At 39.1% G+C, this 18164-nt stretch overlaps 1 protein-coding gene across 1 annotated transcript in view; it reads left to right on the top strand.

Annotated features, from left to right (window-relative positions):
- SGIP1 (SH3GL interacting endocytic adaptor 1) overlaps positions 1-18164 on the top strand; it is a 114385-nt gene that overhangs the window by 34115 nt on the left and 62106 nt on the right. Inside the window, exons 8-12 of the mRNA XM_044914332.1 lie at positions 4777-4788; positions 10380-10391; positions 13987-14011; positions 14972-15023; positions 16371-16456. Of these exons, the coding sequence (XP_044770267.1) occupies positions 4777-4788; positions 10380-10391; positions 13987-14011; positions 14972-15023; positions 16371-16456 (187 nt within the window). The remainder of the gene's footprint in view (positions 1-4776; positions 4789-10379; positions 10392-13986; positions 14012-14971; positions 15024-16370; positions 16457-18164) is intronic.

Consider the following 18164-nt stretch of genomic DNA (forward strand, 5'->3'; position numbering starts at 1 on the left):
AGCCATGAGCTGCATTGGAACAGAGCAAAGCCAGTCTTTCAAGACCTTCACGGTAGGGATACCCCCAACCTGCAGGCTAACACCCGCCACTATCCCTTCTCATTCTGCTCTTCCCTGGCTCCCTGGCTGTGTCCCCTTTCCCCAAAGAGCTGCAGTGTGACATCCATCTCCACCTCAGGTGCTTGTTCAAGTCACGTTCTCAGTGGCTTACCCTGACCACCTTATTGAAAATCACAGAGCTCTCTATCCTGGCATTCTCAAAACTCTTTATTCACTCTGCTTTTAAAAATTGCATTGATCATCTTCTAAAATACCAAATACTTTGCTTTATTTATTATGTTTATTATTTATTATCTATCTGCCTCATCTTGTTCCCAAATTAAGCTCATTGGAGCTTTTTTTGTCTATTGTTCCTGTTGTTTTGTTCACCAATATGTCTAGAGTAGTGTCTGGTTTTTATTAGGTACCCAGTAAATATCTGTTAATGGTTTAATAAATGAATAAATTATCCTTTTGCTTCTTTTGTCAGACACAACTGATAAGAAGTTGTTATATTTATAATAAAATCTCATTCATTAAATATAAAGATCCAAAATATAGCCATCTTATTTTTGAGGTTAAACAGTTGCAGACTCTTAAGAAGCTTATAGATTAGACTTGGTTTTTTGTGTCTTGGTTCCATTCTTATGAGGCTTGCTGCCAAAAATTCCCATGGCAGCTTGTTCCTTGTTAAGAGTGCAGGGATATATTTAGAGCACAAAACCTCTGTGTAAGGATCACTAAACTCAGGTGTATACCTTCTTCATTCACCTCTGTTAGCTCTGGCTCTGGGTCTTGAACTAAATTCTACTGTAAATGTTGCTGCTTTCAAACCCCTTATACAGAAATGTAGGCTTCAACAAGACCTAACTTGAATGACTCCTGGCACTAGAAAGATATTTAGGATAAGGATGAGCTGCCTTTCAACAAGGCTTGCAAATTAAAGAATTATACTTTCTCAGGCTATAGCACAGGAAAATCCCTGCACTAGAGATGGTTCAGTGATTATATTTTAGGTATATGTTTTGTCTAGTCCAAAAATGCACTCATTCTATGTACAAGTATACCTGGGCGTATACATCTCTTTTCCAATTTTCTTAGTATCTTTTCCATAATTAAAAATCAACTCTGATGCTGTGAGTTCATTTTAAATCAAGAAATATCTTTATTTTCCCCAAAGGAGAATTGTCTTATGGGTTTTTTTTTTTTTTTAATTTAATAGTCTGAAGAAATCCTTAAGCCAAGAAGCCATAGCCTAGGTGTCAGGAGCTGCTAACAATTAAAGCAAAACAATATATTGAATAAAAATGGCTTAATCACCATGAAGCCTGGGGCACCTGGGTGGCTTAGTTGGTGGGCAGCTGGACATCTGTCTTTGGCTCAGGTCATGATCCCAGGGTCCAGGAATCTGGCCATGTCAGGCTCCCTGCTCTACGGGGAGCCTGCTTCTCCCTCTCCCTCTGTCTCTTCCCTCTGCCTGTGCTCTTTCTCTCTCTCTCTGTCTCTCAAATAAATAAATAAAATCTTTAAAAAAAAAAGTTATAATCACCATGAAGCCTGGAATGGGAAGGTGTGGGGAGGAAAAAGAGCCCTTATCATTTGTATGTTCATGTTTATTCTTCTAATTCAGTATAATGCATTTAATTCTAGGAGAAGACTGAGAAATTTACCTTCTTTTTTTTTTTTAAAGATTTTATTTAATTATTTGACAGAGAGAGACACAGCAGAAGAGGGAACACAGGCAGGGGGAGTGGGAGAAGCAGGTTTCCCGCTGAGCAGGGAGCCCGATGCGGGGCTCGATCCCAGGACCCTGGGATCATGACCTGAGCTGAAGGCAGACGCCCAACTACTGAGCCACCCAGGCGCCCGAGAATTTTACCTTCTAATCAGAGTTTAATTCCTAGGTCTGAAACCATGCCTAGAAACACAAGCTCACATTCTGAAAAGCTCATCCCTTGAGACCTGCTATGAGAGATAGACAAGATCTATTTGACTCTTTTCTTTGGAAAGATCTGAGATTATTTTCCAGGTTCTGTGATCTGTGAGCTTTTAGCTGTGTTGTTTCTAGAACCCAGTGCTGATAAGGCCCTGAAAGTGGGATCACAATATAGGGGACTTGGTCTGTTTCATGGGCCTACCCCAGCCAGGCTCTGGGGAGGTAGATAAGCTGCCATCCATTCCCAGCTCTGTTCCTTTGTAACTGTGTGGCCTTGGAATTCATCTGAGCCTCCTCTTCCTCACTGGTAAATTAGAAATAACAAGGACACCTGTATAAGATAAATCAGTAATAGTTCTCAGTAAACATTAGCTATCAATATCCACATCTTTTAATCCTCACAACATTCCTACAACAATTCTACAATTCCACAAAGAATCTACATCCCTCCCTTAGACATTATCAAATCAAGGCACAGGACAACTTGCTCAAAGGCAGAAAATAAGGGGTTAAGCTAATTTAAATATAGAAAGGCTCTTCCTCCTCCTTCCTGGACAACTCCTTTGAAGCTATTTGATTTTAACCCAAGAATTTCTTTCTGTCTGTAGGTTGAGAACACGGACTTTAATAATTTTCATTTCTCTGTGTTACTTACCAAGGGTCTGGGGCTGAAAGTCAGCCCCTATCTTGACCCTGAAGCATTAGTTTTTTGCTATAAAAGAACATTCTACCCTGGAGATCTGAACACGTAGCTCAATACTAATGTTTGTACAAAGCTGAGCTAGTTCCTGGGAACCTCTGTAACATATATTTGCCCCTGGGGTCACTAATGGCAGAGAGATCAACAGTTAAGTGGGAGCTAAGTGAAACATTTATAGGAGATGGAGAAGGAACATTACAACTGGGGCCACATCCCTTGGGGCATATACAATTCAGCTTTATTTCAGAGTGCAATTCATCTTTCTGTATTTTAAAAAACATTATGCTTCAAACATTTTATAGTGTTTTAATGGCTCCCCGAAAGGGAACTCCTAAGCCTGCTTTGAATGCCTCCTGTGTGCTTAGCACTATGTTTGGGACCAGAGAGGGTCCATTCTTGACCATGACTGTGAGCTAATAATTGAGTGGAGACACCTTAATAACACAGGACAAAATAAGAACTGCAAAGAATATGCTAGCAATGTGGACCTTTGTTCTCCCCGAGGCTGATAACCGTCAGGCAAACAGAAAGACCTTCAATCTGAGGTGGTTATTTTGAACAAAAAGAATGTGCTGTGATCAAACAAGAAAAGGGAACAACTTACTCTGATGGGGAGGCTTGGGGAAGGCCCCATGGAAGAAACAGTCCTGGCCTCAAAGAATAAGTAACATTGTAATCGAGGGCTACAGAGACAGCTTGAGCTGAAGGCAGGGAAGTGGGTGAGGGGACTGAACATCCAGATGACCAGGAGCCTCTGCGGTTAAGCGTGGGCTCCCTACAGGCAGCGGTGGAAGATGAAGGGTGAGGGTAAGTTGGAGCCCTTCTGGAAGGCATAACTGACATGGAGTGTGTGTTCTATTTTCTGAATAATTGGGAAGCTCCCGAGGAGCGGGGTAATCTATTCATTTCACTATTTTGAAAAATAATTCTGGAGCTAACGCAAAGGATGAATTTAGGGGGTGAAACTGGAAATAGGACCATCAGCTAAGAAGTGTGTGCAGAAGGCACAGCTGTCAGCCAGGGATGAGGCCATCACCACGACGTTGCCCAAGAAATAAAAGAGCTTTCTGAGGGGGCCAACGGCTACTCACGGGGACAATAATTTGCTATTGTCCATGGGGAGTGGGGAGAATCGAAAGATGGCATGAAAGGATTGGTGAGTGTAGCCAGGGTATCTTGTGAGGCGATGACAGGTACCGGGTTCCCTGACAAAGCTGGAGTTAGTGGAAAATCTCGTTTTATGGCCCTGCTCAGCTGCATTGCAATAATGGCATTTTCCAAATCTTTTCGATATTACAAAGCATAATTTTCTATTTTCACAGCACAAATCTACTTGATAAAAGCAAACCATTCAAGAGAGCTTAGAATGTGCCCAAAGGAGGCCACACCAATGCCGTCTATAGCTTGAACTTGTAGCGGAGGCAAGACTTGATCTCTACCCACTTGGGTGTTTAGCTGGGACTCTAACAAAAAGGCACCTTAAGGAGAAAAACAAACAGAAGTAGAGTAACATGTACATTTCATGTACATGTGGGAGACACCCAGGAAAAGTAAAACTCAAAGAGGTGGTTTTAGAATCCTGAATTAAATATCGCTGAGTAGGGAAAGGGGAGGGGACATAGGCCTCTGAAGGGAGAGCATCTGATCTTTAGGAAGAATAGATGGGAAGAATATTGTGTGATCAGGTTTGTCAAGGTGCAGTATCGACTTCCGGTCTCGTCTCCAGTGCTGAGTCAGTGCTCCCTGATCAATAACACTCCTGGGAAAGGGATTTATGACAGTTCTTTTGGAGCATTTCTCTCTAGACAGATTAGGGTTGTTCAGAGACAGTATCTCCTTGCATTTACCGTTTTCAAATGCTTGCAGTTCAAAAATCATCAATATAGCGAAGTAACAGATTTTGGGGTGAGTGTTCTGCCACCCTTCAAGCTAAAGGTAACCTGGGAATGATTATGTCAGACGCCCAGAAAAAGCCATTAGAAGAGCAATGCCTTGAGCTGCTTTAAGGAAGGTTATTCTGAGCCTTATCTGTTTCTCTGAAAATACATTTCACCTCTCTCATTTTCTCTTTCTTTTTCTTCCTCATGCCTACGCTTTTTAGAGGAAAAGTCCGGTAAGAAATAAGTCCTTTCCACATTTTGGCCAAACATGACTTCTGTTCATTTTCATCATCTGCATAATGACTGACTGTGTTTAACACCTAAACAAGATTTTGAATTTTAAAAACAAACCTTTGTGAACCAGGACAAGGTCTAATTATGCCGCATGGGGAAAAAAAGGAAGTTGGTTGCTAAGTGATGTTTACAAGTCTGTTATGAAGGGCCACGGTGTAATTTTGTGAAGATTCACCTCTGCCTCCAACACAGGCATATGATTAAATATTTAAGGTATTGAGTTTCATTTACTGCATTTTCCACTTGGATTACTCAAGCTACCTATACATACCGTGAGCTAGGCAAACATTCTTTTAAGTTAATTTCTTTTTTAATGCACAACATGATAGCATCTATGAATGAAAGCCTGTGAAGCTGGCCTAGAAGAGGGAAGTTGTCTTTCTTCTTTTGTTTTTCAGCTAATCAGAAAAATATCCCCTTCTGGAGTTGTCAAAGAGACAGAAAAATAGGATCTTTATAAAGTGCAAAGCAACTCTTTCACACCCCTTTTTAGTACCAGTGGGTGATTTTTAACGGCAGCACAAATCTGCTGCGATGTACCTACACTTTTTTTTTATTTTAGGACAACAATGAAATAGATCTACTAAAAAAAAAAAAAAAGGAAAAAAATTTCAATGTTCTCTTCCCAGTTGCCTGGTATATTGGGAAAGTGTTCCCAGGATGCCGATGCTCGGCTAACACAGGTAACCTCTCCACGGAATATCATGGAAATACTGTGTTTCCATGTTAACGAGCACCAAGGAATGATTGGTGGTTGGTTGTACTTAACTCACCTAAGTGGATGCTGCAGTAAACTTGTCATCCCATCCACTGGCCTCTGCCTGGTGGTCTCCGTACCACCTGCAGGATACCCGACCTGTGGCAAGTCCGTGTGATGGGAGGGAGGAGAAGTGGAAGACACAGAAGAACAAAAATGGGATCAAAATACTAAAATACACCAAAATACAAACCCAAAGTCTTTTGGTTTCTAAAAATAAAATAAACACATTATTATTATTATCACTACGGCTACTACTAAACTGAATGGCCTGCTTCTGAGTAACTGAGAGTCATCTACATATCACGTGCTATGTGGCATACAATTTTGGTGGTCTGCTCTAGTAGCCTTTCTTTATATTTTGCCAATTGCACTTATTCCTGACTCTGAATCTTTCTCTAACTTATCCAAATTTGGCCACTTCAAAAATTGACTCAATTGGGTGGCCTGAAGTCTACCTCCAGGGCCTCAAAAAGGCACTGTTCCTCATGGGTTTTCCCCTGTTGTCCTTACCGCAATTTTAACTGCAAGTAATCCTTGTCATTTTGATCTGTGTGTTTTTAAGGACGAGTCCTCCTCCCACTCCCTGGCCTCATTTTCCTTTGGAAGTGTCCATCTTGTTGATTGCTCAATCTGGTTGAGTCTTAATGATTATCTTGGTTAGTAGTGGGCTCTTTGTTTCTCTTCCCAAATGGAGTTTCAGAAGATCATCTCAACCAAGTCCCATTGGACATGATAGGTATTCACTGTAATCTGACTTGTAATGGATACAGGAACAAATTTAAATATAGACAAACTCCTATAAGGGATGGGGGTAGAGGATAAGACCTTGCCAGGTAGCTGGCCTTCCCCATCAGCATTTAAAAGCAAGTAAGGAAATGGGCTGGAATAAAAATAATATGCATAATGATCACATATTCTAATTCTTTCCTAGAAAATTCTCTAACATGAATCACTGAATTTGCTATGACTAGCCTATATAAAAATATTTTGTTTGGTGCTTGGTAGCTTTTCATGCATTTTCCTCTGATTCCCCATAGCACTGAATTTAGCATGTTGTAAAACGTCAAAACCTGAGGCTGACTTAGTGATTTTGATGAGCAAGACAGATTGTGTTTGGTTACTTATTTTTATAAATATCTTAAAACACTTACCCGCATTGGCTAAGACTAAGGTATCCTAGTAGGCTGACTTAAAATTAATCCTTTTGTGCAAAAAATAACAAAGCAAAGCTGGTGTGGAATAAGGACACTGTGGAAACTATGAGGACATAGGCTGAAATATTATCTGAGGGAGGCATATTCATATTGCAAATTATATACATTCTAGAAATACAACATGTTTTAACAGAAGATCTTCGTTCTAGTGACCAAATCATAAATTATTAGTGTACACCCACCTTGAAAATAACCTCAAGATACAAAGTAAGAGTTATCTCTTATTTGAACACCAAAATAGAAGTAGAGGGAATAATAAATATTTCCAAAACCTTTTCCAGAATGTACCAGAAGATCAAAAGAAATCTAGGAATTGAGCAATTAATATTTAAATAGGAGCACAGGAGATTTGTTCAGAAAAGGAATAGACCAATTGCAAAGTCCCTGTTCGAGTAATCAGGTGAAGTAATAAGAACAGTAGGTAAAATTTACTGAGAGCTTATTATATGTGATACAGATGTCTGTAATCAGAGGCAAATTGGCCACCTGCAGATTCTGAACAACTGAATAAGTGTTTTGTTTGCCTGTGCAGTTAAAAACAACTTTAACCCCATTTAAAAACCAGAATGTTTGAAATTAAAAAAAAAAAAAATCAGGATGTGCTGCTTTTCTCGACAACTCGATCTGGCAGCCCTAGGCCCAAATTTTTTGCAAGGCAGACATGGGTGCACTTGAGTAGTGTTGAGTTCCCCAGAGCTTCGTGAAAGACACATGCCTTTATCAATAGCACCCCTCTCCTTGCCCTGTGCTCATCTGAGTTTGTCACTCAATGCCTAGTGTTCAGCTTACTGAATATATCAAGACCGGGGGCCACCTGGGTAGCTCAGTCAGTGAAGTGTCTGATTCTTGATTTGGGCTCAGGTCCTGATCTCAGGGTTGTGAGATTGAGCCCCACCTTGGGCTCCATGCTGGGCATGGAGCCTGCTTGAGATTCTCTCTCTCTCCCTCTGCCCCTCCCCGCCCCCTCACCTCATGCTCTCTCACGCTTTCTCTCTCTCTCTCTCAAAAAAAAAAAAAAAAAAAAAAGAATCTAAACTAGAATGTACCAAGACCGGATACAAATGACTTTCCTTCCACCTTTGAAGCAAATTCTATATATTGGTAGAACAAAGATAAAACGTTAAAGGCTTCAAAGATCTTGGAAAATGAGAAGAGAAAGAGTAAAATGAAAAATAGGTAAAGACCCTCCTTTCCTGGCTCTTACAGATTTTGCTGTCAAAACTGTTGTTCAGCAGAGCCTATAACTGCTTTATGCACCTTAATGGTGATAAATAACATATACGGAGCCCTTCAATTTGATGTGTAGAATTCTTTTTCTTTTGAAGGTTTCAAATAACTCTTAATTATGGACTTTGAGGATTTCTGGGTCTGAGCTCTCCACAGCTTCTAGCTGGGACTTCTGGGTTCAGGCTTGTGACTGCATGAATTTGAACAGCTTTTCCCAATGAAGAAGGCATTTTACAAGTGGAGTTTCCAAAACGCGATCTTTTTTTTAGTTCAGGTTAGTTAACATACAGTGTAGTATTGGTTTCAGGAGTAGAATTTAGGGATTCAACACTTACATCTAACACCCAGTTTCATCCCAATAAATGCCCTCCTTAATGCCCATCACCCATTCAGACCATCCCCCCACCCACCTCCTTCCAGCAAGCCAAATGCTGTCTTATGATGTTGTCTTTCGCTAGGAAAAAAATACAAACAGGAACTGTTCATTAAAAATATAGGTTTTTAAGTCACTGGAGATTAAAATATGGCTTAATTTGGGTAGACTGATATAACTTAAATTATTTTGAAAAGTGTTCTCTCTAATCTTAAATTAATAAAGTTTCTTTGAATTTAAGGTTCTGCCTCTATGTGGGTATGATCGGCATTTCATTTTGCATTACTTTTCATAATTTCATCTTAGGGAAATTTGTGTCACTTTCCTTCCTCTCTTTGCTGTAGTTTATGCTACTTTTAAAAGTGATTTGTTTGCCATGAGATTGAAGTTAAAATCATAAATTCCCACATTTTCTTCTTAGAGAAGAATTTTAGTCCGGTCATTAAAAGAATTATAAAGTCTAAATGTTCATATAAGATACTGAATTCCTCTCAAAACATAGTATGAATTAGTAAAAGAATTTAAGCCCAGAAATACATATTCATAAATGGTTTTTTTCTCTGATTTAAATAAATTACATCCACCCATATCAACAAAGGTATAAGACAGGTGGGAACAATATAGAGTAGAACCTGGAAAATCAGGCAAATGAGAAAGTCTAAAATATTAGAAATAAAATTGACTAGAGTAAATAGTTCCAAAATAATGAGTTCTGTTATACAACATTCAAAACAGGAAGTAACCATTCATGGTTCTCTGCTTTAGGAGTCCTCCAACAATATAATGCAAGAATGAGACCAGAGATCCAAACTCTGTCTCTGGTTCTACGCATTCACTAGCTGTGGGTATCAGAGACTCACTTCCCCCTCTTTATTAATAGGCCATTGGTCCAGATATGCTTGGAGGCCTCCCAGGTATAAAACACTAGAGGCTTGTTTCCTGTCTATGTTCTAGAGTAGAACAGTCCTTCTCATTTGAGCAACCTTCTAGAGACTTACGTGCTTGTGCTCCTGGCCTGGATTTGGGGTTTGGGGCAATACTGGATCCCAGGTAGCCTTTAGTAACTTCATGGGGTAGCCCATATTTTGAAAACAAAACTCTAAGCAACATCTCTTTCCCCACTCACATGATAGTCACTCTTGTTACTTGCTACAGAAAAATCCTGAAGAGGGAGAGTAATCAGAGATTGTTGGGGTAAATTGACAGCAGCCATAATCCAGGTGGGAGAAGTGAAAGAGAGAAGTCATATGTCTGCTAGTTGTGTTATTCCAGACATCATCTGGTCCACCATTGTTCTACTGAAGGTGGACAGTTTGCATTATTGCCATCTGTCCTTGTCAGGGGCTCCTCGTCTTCCTCATCATGTCCCTACCCTTTGGTAGAGGCTGCCCAAATCACCAGGCCAAAAAAAAGTCCTCATCAGCATTCATTCCATAGTACATCAAAGAGAAGAGCCAGGCAAAGAGGTCTTTCTACTCCTGCTCTCTGATTTGGGGAGGCTCCAATTTAGTCCAAATTATGTAGGAAATGAATTATGTTTATGGCATTTGCTAACACCCCTTTGTGTGTGGAAATACTTTTCTCTGTCATACCTAGTCTCTAAAACCTCCTCCCCAAATAATCTGGAGAGAAATTCCTTATAACAAAACATTAAAAGCTGTCAGTGAAGTTTTCTTGGATGTTTCTTTCTTGTTCTTGTATGCACATCGCTGAAATAGTACACCCCATTAGCAAAGCTATATCATACCACAGATCGCTTCTTTTTAAGGTTCTCCAAACTTCCTTATGGTTTAAATAAGCCACAGACATGATGACTGCTGTTTTCCTTTGGCCTGGTTACTTAAAGAGTGTATGTTTGGTCGGCTGTTTATGAAGTCCTCTATTACCCAAGCCTGTTGACTGATCCATCATTCTCTGACTAGGTATCTGTTCTCTCTTCCTTTTTGCTGATCACAGAGGCGCAGTCCGGTAAGAACCCTCAACATTTTTACCTTAAACATGTATAGAGAAAATTGTTGCCAAGGCAAGGTAGCCAGGTTTGGATTCCCCATTAAATTTATGATAACTCTATGAATGAAGCAGATGAATTAGGTTTACTGGTTGGAAGCCTCTGGTCCTATAAGCATCAAGAGTATGTTTTAGAATTATCAGAACACTTTTCCATAACAAACTAAATTAATACATAGATATCCCAACCCTAGTGCTAGACTTGAAAAATGTGTGTGTGTGGGTGTGTATGGTGTATATACAAGGCCTGGAGGTTGGCCAGAAAGCACATAGAATGACAATAAAAACGAGAAAACTATAAGGAAAGTAAGGAAACAATTTTTAAGCCACATTGTTTTTAAGCCCAAATTTAAAATAAGTTCCTGGACCATAATTTACATTGGTCAGTATACTGATATACTGATATTACATAATAATATATAGTCATAATTTCCATCTTGGGAGGAAGAGACATGTTTTCGGGTCAATACTCCTAGGCTGTCACATAAATCTATTATTTCACCACCGAAGTTGAATCAGTATTAGTTTGCATTGCTCAAAGTGAAATCCCAGTCATTTTACTCAGGGTGAAGAGTCTGATGAATTTAAAGCAACAAAAAGAAGGGTCTTTACTATGTTTGAATTGACCTCCCCTCTGCCTTGAGAGAGGAAATGGAACTGAAAACAGTGCCCTCAGAAATGCCCTCCATGGGCATATGCCGATTTGATTGATCATTATGTGAGGCCACTAGTCTGCCCCAGCTGACAAGCTGGTGGTTCTCTGTTTACACCATATAGCCAATGATCAAAGATAACACCTCCAGGGACTGCTATTCATATGTGGATGATTTCTCCCCAGCAGTTAGGCCACATGTCAGAGTATGACAAGTTACTCTTTTTTTTTTTTAAAGGAAAAAGAGGAAATTAATAATTCAAAATGAAGGTGATTGATTCACAACATACATATAAGGACAATCATTGAAAAGAGGAAAAATGTGGTCCTTTGGAAAGGAGACCATTTTTTAATTCAATGGGCTTTTTCCTGACTGGTTTGTGTGGTCGACATAACCTTGACCTTGTTCTAGATTTGCCATGCTGCAACTCCAGGTCATCAGAGAGCCATGTGCCGGATCCAGCTGACAATGGCGATTTTCTTGTCTGTTGCTGCTGACTTCCTGCTGATCATTCGTATTATTTGTTCCTTTCTAAAGTGATATTATTTTATTCTTCCTAATCTCTCAACAACAGAGTTTTCTTGCCATATCTTGCTTGCACTTAACCGGTGATTGTTCATTTATGAGGAGCATTTTTTAAAAAATTTAATTTAATTTAATTTTTAATTTTATTATGTTGTTAGTCACCATTCAATACATCATTAGTTTTTGATGTAGTGATCCACGATCCATTGTTTTCGTATAACACCCAGTGCTCCATGCAATACGTGCGCTCCTTAATACCCATCACTGGGCTAACCCATCCCCCCACCCCCTCCCCTCTAAAACCCTGTTTGTGGGGCGCCTGGGTGGCTCAGTCGTTAAGCGTCTGCCTTCAGCTCAGGTCATGATCCCAGCGTCCTGGGATCGGGCCCCGCGTCGGGCTCCCTGCTCAGCGGGAAGCCTGCTTCTCCCTCTCCCACTCCCCCTGCTTGTTGTGTTATTCCGGACATCTGTCGCTGTCTCTTTCTCTGTCAAATAAATAAATAAAATCTTAAAAAAAAATAAAAAATAAAAAAAAAATAAATAAAACCCTGTTTGTTTCTCAGGGCATTTAATAAGAATGTTACCCGGCCTTCTTGCTTAGCGCCTCTCCACAATAAATACCTATTGAATGCATGGATACACCTGGAACCAATAAGTACAAAATAAGCCTTGTACCTTCTTTGGCTTCATAAGTATTACATTTTTAATAAAGGGGGTGAGAGAGAGAGCCAAAAGATCTTCGATACTCTGGGGTCCCCTATTTCTTGGGTTTCAGGTCTCATAATTCTAGATGGATCCCATTCCCTCATAGCCAACCTTGTGATTGACTATTTGGAAGTAGAGGCCCCAGTATCTTTATTACACACCCATAAAAATCTGACCATCTGGGGCTCTGAAACCTAGAAAAACATTTTAATTCCATTTAGATGATTTGTTCTCCTATTTTTGTCTACAGAGCCTTATTTTCCAAAAGCCAGCCTGTATCCAAACTCCCATGCTAATGACTGTAGCTGATTTAAATGACTGTATTTAATTTAAATGCTTATTAAGTTAAATAAACATGTTAACTTAAACATATGAATTTAAAATGTGTATTCATTAAAGTAAATAAAATAAATATCTATTTTAAAAATCTTTACTAATAATGGAATAATTCTCTATAATGGCATAGACACACCGATTGTGTTATTAGGCAAGACAAGCCAGAAAATATAGTTCGAAAGATTGAGCCATTCACTAGAAAACATCTAGTGAGTTCTTGCTCAGATTGAAACTGCCCTTCTATTGTAAATGAGTTCAAAATGAGACAGGAAGTTCTGATAAGTCCTAGGAAAGAAGGTAAGAAGTTTCTTCCAGGTCTGTTACAGAGGCACTACGTCTTGTCCTGTGTTGTTAATGTTATCATGTGAGAGAAGAGAACGTACCTGCGACCCCCCACTAAGCACATGGTCACACCCTCTGAAATACTTCCCAGCCCCAGCACTGGCCCCGCCATTCTCTTAAGGCAGGCCCTCTCCAGCCATGTCCCACCCCATGATGCCACCCTTCCAGTGCTCTCCTTTTCTGGTAGCACCCCATGCTAAGAACCTTTCAGAGTGGTTTTGAATCAGATTTTTTATCTAATCAATCTTTCTGTGATGGAAATAAATTTCTGCTAAGGTATTATAAAAGAGAGGCATAAACTTCTCAAATAATTCCTGCCAGGGCTCTTTGTATTCCTACAGTAGCACAATGCCTTGAGCTAAAGGAATGACTGACTTCCAGGTGGCAGAGAGGTGGGTCCTGTGGCAGGCAGGGGGAGTAAATTGGGGTGGGGAGAATGGAATTCCCTGGCCCCCTGATTACAACAGCTCATCCAGGGGCAATGCCTCCAAGTTTTCCTTCCCTTTAACATTTGCTGCTTAGATCTTTACAAATTACATTAGTAAAATAATGACTGTTTTTACTGACAATTCATGGACCGTCCCTACCCTGATAAAAGCAGACAATACTCCTAATAGTCTATAATTTTCAAACATCAAACATATGTTAAGCTTGGATTTAGTTCTCTGATAGACTTCAAGGTTTTTTGTTTTTTTTTTTTTTTAAATAGACTATTCAATGTTTGCTTAATTTACCAAATCTACCCAGGTAAGGGGTTTTTCTGGTTCAGAGACTTATGATTTACCCTCCATTTCTCTCTATAATCCCTGAGTAAAACGAAAAACTGATTTATATGTGTTTGTCTACAATTTCCAACTTGAATGCAATTCTGAGAAAAATTTCATTTTTCCCCATCTGCATTTCTGAGTTCAGTTGAATTGCAATGACAGAAATATACATATTGTACATAACATATATGTGGTCTTAAGGCTTATAGTGTCTATTTCTAATTCTAGGGTGCAATTAAAAGGAACTTATCCAGTAAGTATATCCTAGCTACCAGAAATAGAATAAATTTTAAAAGAAGAAATAGTTCCTTGGATCTTGGAGTATACATACATACATATGTATATATATATATATATATATACATATGTATGTATGTATTTGCATTATACACTCTTGGGCTTGATGTTTAAGGTTCATGAATGCTTTACTTTTACAGCAAAGAAATTTTGTAATGATAAAGGGGCCTCATGGGTTCTGAATGATTAATATTTAAATTCTGAAAATGAGTATGTTTTTGGAAAAACATTGCTATCTTCTTCCTTTATTTATCAACCCTTGATGTATCATTTGCCTTTAGAAATGAATTTAATCAAATGTGGGTTTGTTGAGGGGGGAGGGGAGAGGAGAAGGGCAGAAGGAACTGAAGATAGATGCAACTAACCCATTCATAATGTTATCTGATATAAAAATTGTAGTCAACCAAAGTGATATGATACGGTTATAATTTACGTAGGGCATGATTTTCCTCTGTGGCATATAGCACATTCTAGCAAATTCTAAATTCATATAACATTTTCTTGGCATTTCAAGAAAAGAACAGGCAAAGAATGCTGGATTCCTGTACTATGTGCATATGGCCTGGCTTAGTATTCTCTTATGGTAATTGGAAAGCGGAACTGCTCAAGGCGGCAGACGTTTGAAGAATGGTAGGCTACTCCGCTAAACTGCAATATACAACTCTTCCGTGTAACAGCTTATCATGGTAATTCCTTGGTTGATTAGGCTTTACAAACGCCAGATCAAATGCTACTACATATGTCTGATATGTGGCTGTTAAATTGCAGGGTAGAGGGTTTGTTTTGCAAAATTTTCATATTGAGTTGCTTATTGATGGGACTTAAATCTCTAAGTGTTTCCAAACATAGCTCATAAGACATATCAGGAAGGAATAGTAAAAGTATGCCTAAAAGCTTTCTTTGTCCTGTACATCAGGTGAAGAAATGGCAAGACCCAGGCGTTCCACACCAACTCCAGAACTTATAAGGTGAGCATGGAAGGCGTTAGTTGTGTTTTATGTAAGGCTTCATGCAATGTTAACAATTCAGCAAATCTCCTTTAGGCTGAACTTTCAACTTCTATTAATAAAGGCTCTGTTCATATGTAAGTCCATAGCATGATTCAAGTATGTTATCATTTCTCACAAGTGCAGCCTGAGGAAGATCCTTAGGGGGAAGAACTGTATAGTCATCTAAAGTGACTGTCTATCAGAATGTGCAGACCCCTCACTAATGGGAGGGTTAAAGTCTGTATGAAGACGACTTTTGGTGTTTGCAATGCTGATCTGATACATGATTATATTTTCCTATAAAGAATAACCTGTTCAGTTGGCTCCAATTTCGTGATACATTGCACCTGTCATACACCAAAAGAATCTTCTATTTGTTTTTTTTTGCTTTGACAAAACATTGTATTTTTGCACTGTGTATTCTTTGGGTTAAGTACTGTACAAATGGGCATTGTTTTCCAAAAAGACTACTATTTCTATTTAAAAGGTGGATCTTTTTCATTTTCCCTCCTTCTCCAGCCCCACTCCCCCTTCACCTCTTACTCCCACTACACACACACACACACACACACACACACATATACACACACACAGAGAACTCATCAGGATCAATGAGGGAGATCAGGTCTGGGAAGAAATGAAGATTATGCAGCCTTTTGTTAATAATCAGTTTAAGTAATAATTAAGAGAAAGGGTAAGATTTTAACTTATTCCCTCCTTTCCCCTTGATTTCTCAATGTTCTTTTTCTGAGATAAGCTGTGTTTAAGGTGTTAGGAGGTTATAGCTAGTCTATTGTGTTTGTTGGTTGGGAAGACAGGATGGAAATTAGAAACTAGTAGACCTAGTTTCTGATTCAAACACAAACTTCCTGGGTGGCTTGTCATTTAACCTCCCTATACCTGACTTTTACTAATCACCAACCGCATTAACTACAATACAAGGATGTGATGAAGACAAATATAAATGGTTTTTGAGATCCGAAGAGACTAAGGTGCTTTGCAATAAACTGCTATCTCTAGTATTATCTCTTCTAGGTATAGAGAATCATGATGATTTGAAAGAGTTTTTCTTTTTCAACTCATTTCTATTGGGCCATCTCCTTGGTTTCCCACTGAGAACTGGGGATCTTATCTCCTACTAATTCTCTTGATCCATAATACATTTGACATTTTTACGTATACTTTCTAGCCCCATGGGAGCTTCCTTTCATGCCTGTGTACACACACATCTATCTGCCTTACCATGAAAAATATTTGAAAGCTTGTATATCTTTTTAGCATTAATATTCCCTTTCTCTCTGTTTTGTTTTAATCTGTGTGATTTAGCAAAAAGCCTACAGATGACACGATGGCCCTTGCTCCCCTCTTTGGTCCACCATTAGAATCAGCTTTTGAGGAACAGAAGACAGAAGGTAGGAAAAGTGTGTATCTCTATAGATTGTTTTCTTTTCATTGAAGTATAACTCGCCTAGAGCAAAGGTATGTGTTTTGAGCCATGTCCCAACAGATCCTCAAGGGAAAGAAAAGTTCTGATCTAGGTGTGCTGTTGGAACAAGAGTTTCATTTGAAAACCTCCAGTATTTTAGGATTTGAAACTTTACTTCCGGAAATATCAAGTAGCTAACAAGTTCACTCCTCAAAAGCGGTCAGTAAGAATTATTGCAAATGGATACAAATCACTGGGAATAAGTCACGGAATAAGTGCTCTGTGAGCCAGCGGTCATCATGGTGGAGCCAGACCTTCACACTCCCTGGCAGAGTCACTGTCACGGTGATCCAACCTCTCCGACCACATTTACTCTCTTCTTCACCTGGTGGGTGGAAGTGTCAATTGGATTGCTCACAACAGACTTGTTTGCAGGCTCGAGACCCAGGAATGACCTTGAATCACTGAGCAACTTACAAATAAAATGTTGCAGAAAAAATATCAATTCAGCCATTATTATTGGGTTTACCTACCAAATATTTCCTCCTAGAATGAAATATTTAACTTTTTAAAATTAACCATCTTTTTTGGATGGCTATAAATAATATATACCTTGCTGACAAAAATGAAGCTCCTTATAAAAGGGATCCGATCTATTCCTGAAATGTATTAATGTCCAGTGCATGTATCTCTGGTAGCTGTGTTTGGTAATACAGAATGTTTTTTCTGAAAAGTCATTTGATCTAAAAACACTGTGGTGTGTGTATAATAAAATGTTATTTTTTATACTGTTGGTCAAAGAAATCAAGTTTAACTGTTAAGGACAACAGGACTTGAAAGCATAATGAGTGGACTGAGCTACAGTAGCAAAGAGACTCCAAAGTACAGGGACCTAAACAATATAGAATTTTATTTCTGTTTTATGTCAACAATCTCAAAGTAAACAATATAGGACTGGTAGGGTGGGTCTGCTATTCTTAACATGTGGCCTTTGTCTCTGGGTCCAAAGGAGCTGGTCCAGCTCTCATCATCTCCCAGTTAGAATAAAGTGGGGGGGGAAAGGGAAGACTAGTATACTCACTGCCAATTCCTGTGAGGGCAAAATCTGAAAGAGACCTATGTCACTTTAGCCAGAGCCAATAAGAGAGAATTCAGTGCCATATGGCCAGCTAGAACTTTTTAACTGAGGAGAAATGGAGGATGGATACTGGAAGAGAGCTAGCAGGCAACCACATCAAAATATTTTTCAATAATTAAGTTAGGAAAACACATAAGGAACATCCCTAAACTGCTCCTTCGGGGATTTGAATGTCTACAACTTAGAATCCCTAAGTAAAGTTGGCCTTGCAGTGAGTCTGTCAGTTGTCTTACTAACTCAACTATGATCAAGTTTGTTTTTTAATGACTAAATTGTGTAATGACTAAAGGTGGGATTTGATTTGTTGCCTCTGAATCTACCTATTAAAGGAATTCCATGACTGTATGGAAACTTGATTTACAAAATAGGAAACAGTTTTTAAAAAATCAAGGTGGTCTCCCCACATCAAATCCATAAAAAAAAAAAATGCTGCTTCACATCTTTGGAGAATATTTGCTTTCATGTTAAAACAGAACTAAGACCATCTTTGGGTTTGTGATAGAAAGGAGATACACACCTGAACTTGTCTATGAGCCTGGCTTGCTTTGTCTTGAGG

Source organism: Neomonachus schauinslandi, chromosome 4 (genome assembly GCF_002201575.2).
Source record: "Neomonachus schauinslandi chromosome 4, ASM220157v2, whole genome shotgun sequence".
Taxonomy (NCBI): domain Eukaryota; kingdom Metazoa; phylum Chordata; class Mammalia; order Carnivora; family Phocidae; genus Neomonachus; species Neomonachus schauinslandi.